This window comes from Morone saxatilis, unplaced genomic scaffold (assembly GCF_004916995.1).
Source record: "Morone saxatilis isolate NCDOM2014 unplaced genomic scaffold, NCSU_SB_2.0 Contig1, whole genome shotgun sequence".
Classification (NCBI taxonomy): Eukaryota; Metazoa; Chordata; class Actinopteri; family Moronidae; genus Morone; species Morone saxatilis.
In genome coordinates this window covers 17,827,605-17,830,731 of record NW_023339651.1, presented here as the reverse complement: position 1 = coordinate 17,830,731, position 3,127 = coordinate 17,827,605, and the positions used below count along the sequence as shown (strand labels likewise).

Genomic DNA, 3,127 nt, shown 5'->3' with positions numbered 1-3,127 from the left:
AAAACACATCCCCCTAACCAAAACGTATACATTAACTTCCCCACCTAAAACATTCATTTATCACACTGTATATTTAAAAATTCACGTAGTCTCTGTGACGTACCCCATAAGTTATTGGAAAACTGTTGTGAAGCTTAGTGTAAAAATCTTATTGCTTCAATAAAGACCTTGAACAAGCTGATAGAGAATATTTATGATACTGACACTGTAAGATCATTGTTAAAAAAAAAAAAAAGGGGTAAACATAATATTTGTTAAGAACACATTGGTTTGCTAATATGAGCACCAATGGATAAATTATTGTTTAAATTGTTTCATAAAGAACACTGAGCCATGACCTTATGGCTGGTTCACCGCTTTTTCTTCCTTGGACCACTTTTGATGGGTACTGACCACTGCAGACTGGGAACACCCCACAAGAGCTGCAGTTTTTGTTTTAAGGATGCTCTGACCCAGTCATTTTGGCCCTTTTCAAAGGCTCAGAAAACTAGAGGATTTTGATAGTCTCTTAACACCCACAGTGAACCTCTAACAATCTGTGCTCTAATGTTTACCAAATGTGCCAGCATTTTTCTCCACAAGACTGTGGGCGGAGGAGAGGTATCCACTTTTTGTAGTACAAGTTAACCTGGAAGTTACACTTGACGTCACAGAGTTACTACTGAAGTAACCAGGATAAGCCGGGTACCTTGCTTTGTAGTACAGCTCTCTGCTGCTTCTTCATAGTGGTTTTTCACTTCACAACAAGGTCAGAACAATAAACAACTGCAAAGTATACTGTCTGCCCTGTTCTTGTTCTTGACCTGTTTCTGTAAAGATGATGCAAATTACAGTGCAAGCATAACAGCTGCAAGACAAATCTAGGCTACCAAAGTGTTACACAGGCTTAGGTTATACAGTAGATAGTATTACAGGTTGCTTTATGAGTCTGTGAGTTATGGACAGGTTTCTGATATATTTTCTAAGCTGTTGTTTGTTTTTTATGTGTTTTTTTTCCTTTGTCTGTGTGTTCGTGTAGGCGAGGCGTGCTGGTGGACCATCCATCCAGCATCAAAGCAACGGTCAGAGGGAGAGAAGGTTAGGGTTGGGGATGATCTCATCCTGGTCAGCGTCTCCTCTGAAAGATATCTGGTCAGTAGCGTCTGTGTGTGGGAACATGTGAGAGGAGAGGGGGCCTCAAATTTTATTATCACTTTCGTCCTTTGTTTCTTTCTTCTTTCCCATATTATTTTCCTTCACTTGTTCATTCCTCTCTTCAGGGGCGTTACTAGGATTTGAAGACATTGGCTCTGTAGGAGGAGTCAGGGAAGATTTTTTTGATAAACAACCTCTATTTTGATGCTTTTTATGTGCTCTGGTACCTAAAATACCAAAGTGTATAAATCCAAAGTACATGTCTCAGTCATTGCAAAAATTGAAATTGACCTGATGCATAAGTTTGATAACAAACCAAATATTGAGTCAGAGTCACTGTGTTTGTGACTTAAGCATGACTGGAGTTCAAGTTGCAAACTCGAGTTCCCAGTTGTGTAATCGGTAACCTGGACTTATTAGTTATTAGTTCTCTAAACCCTGGATCTACAAATCTGTAGACCAACATATGCCTGATTGTGCCTGTTTGCATATACAAGACTGTATTCTTTATGCCAATCTATTATATATAATATATTCTTATTTCTGATTGTACATCTTTTGATTGCTCCCTGTATGGAATGCAAAATCATGGATCACTGTGAGCACTGCAGACCTTGTACTGACCAATTGCATGGTCTGAAGCATTGGGTGCACTCTATGGTTTTCCCTATGGGCACACAAAACCTGCCCTTCTGAATTGCAAAATACAGAACTCACATTCAGGAAAATCTTAGTGTTTGTGTGTATTTCAGTCTGGTGTGTCAGTTTTTGTTTTTGGATCCTATGTCTTTCTTCCTGCAGCATCTGTCCTATGGTAATGGCAGTCTCCATGTAGATGCAGCCTTCCAGCAGACACTGTGGAGTGTGGCTCCAATCTGTTCTGGCAGTGAAGTAGCACAAGGTACACCTGTCTTTCTGTTTCAATATTTTGAATAATAATTATATATATATATATATATATATATAAGTGTTAGTTCATGTTTAAAAGTGTCCTTTGACCCTACAACATTCTTTTGTTGTTGCTTCTTGTTTTTGCTTCTTGTTTTTGCACAAATTTACACAATGGTTGATCCAGCACTGTTTTCATGTAAACAAAATGTATATGTACTGGTATAACCTACTCATTCTGTAGATGTTTCACTGCCATTCACAATTTATTTTAATGTTTTGCAGATATTTCCTTTGTGAAATGCATTGTGGGACAATAGTGTACATCAGCAGCACAGCCATAAATCAAGATTTTTTTAGTCTGTCTTGAGTTTTTCTTTTATTTACTTACTAATTACTCATACTTCATTTAGTCACTTTTCCAGTGTAAACACACTACTGATTCAGTTGATATGTAGTATTGAATTAGGGCACTGCCTCTCAATGTCTGTCAGGGTCTACAATTCCCCAAAATCTGTGACATGATTGACATGATTTGAAGACACAGCTGTTCTTCATGTTGGCAGTCAGCTCTGCTTGTCTTTGTGAACAGATTGGTTTCAGAAACGTGAATCCATGTCATGTTTAATACTGTAACTGCCCTGCTGCACTTAACCCCTGCTGCCCTACTCCCATGTCTGCTCAGTACAGTTAATCAGAATACTCAGATATGTTTTTAAATTCAAGTATAGGAACGTTATCATGTGTACTAATTTTGCTGTTGTGCAAACCTGGCTTTCTCTCTGTAGTGTCTTCTCTATCGTATGAATCATGTGTTGTCTGTGGCCTTCTGTTCTGTCTGCCTCTCTTTCTCACCCCTCCTCTGCCTGTTCTGCTTTAATTTTTTCTCTTTTCTCCTATTGCTTCTACTTCCCCTTTTTTCCCTTTCTGCTCTCTTGTCTGCAGGTTTCCTAATAGGAGGGGACGTCCTGCGGCTCCTTCACGGTCACATGGATGAGTGTCTAACTGTTCCATCTGGGGAGCATGGAGACGAGCAGAGAAGGTACTGTGTACTGATAATTACAACTGGACTGCTTTATTCGCTAAACACAGTCACTGTAGTAAC

General features: G+C 39.1%; 1 protein-coding gene across 1 annotated transcript in view; it reads left to right on the top strand.

Annotated features, from left to right (window-relative positions):
• Window positions 1–557: 557 nt before the first annotated feature.
• The window catches only part of LOC118334266 (ryanodine receptor 2-like), a gene marked incomplete in the record, with an annotated part of 114,618 nt that continues 112,048 nt past the window's right edge, over window positions 558–3,127 (top strand). Inside the window, 4 exon segments of the mRNA XM_035670117.1 lie at window positions 558–600; window positions 1,019–1,131; window positions 1,936–2,035; window positions 2,968–3,071. Of these exon segments, the coding sequence (XP_035526010.1) occupies window positions 558–600; window positions 1,019–1,131; window positions 1,936–2,035; window positions 2,968–3,071 (360 nt within the window).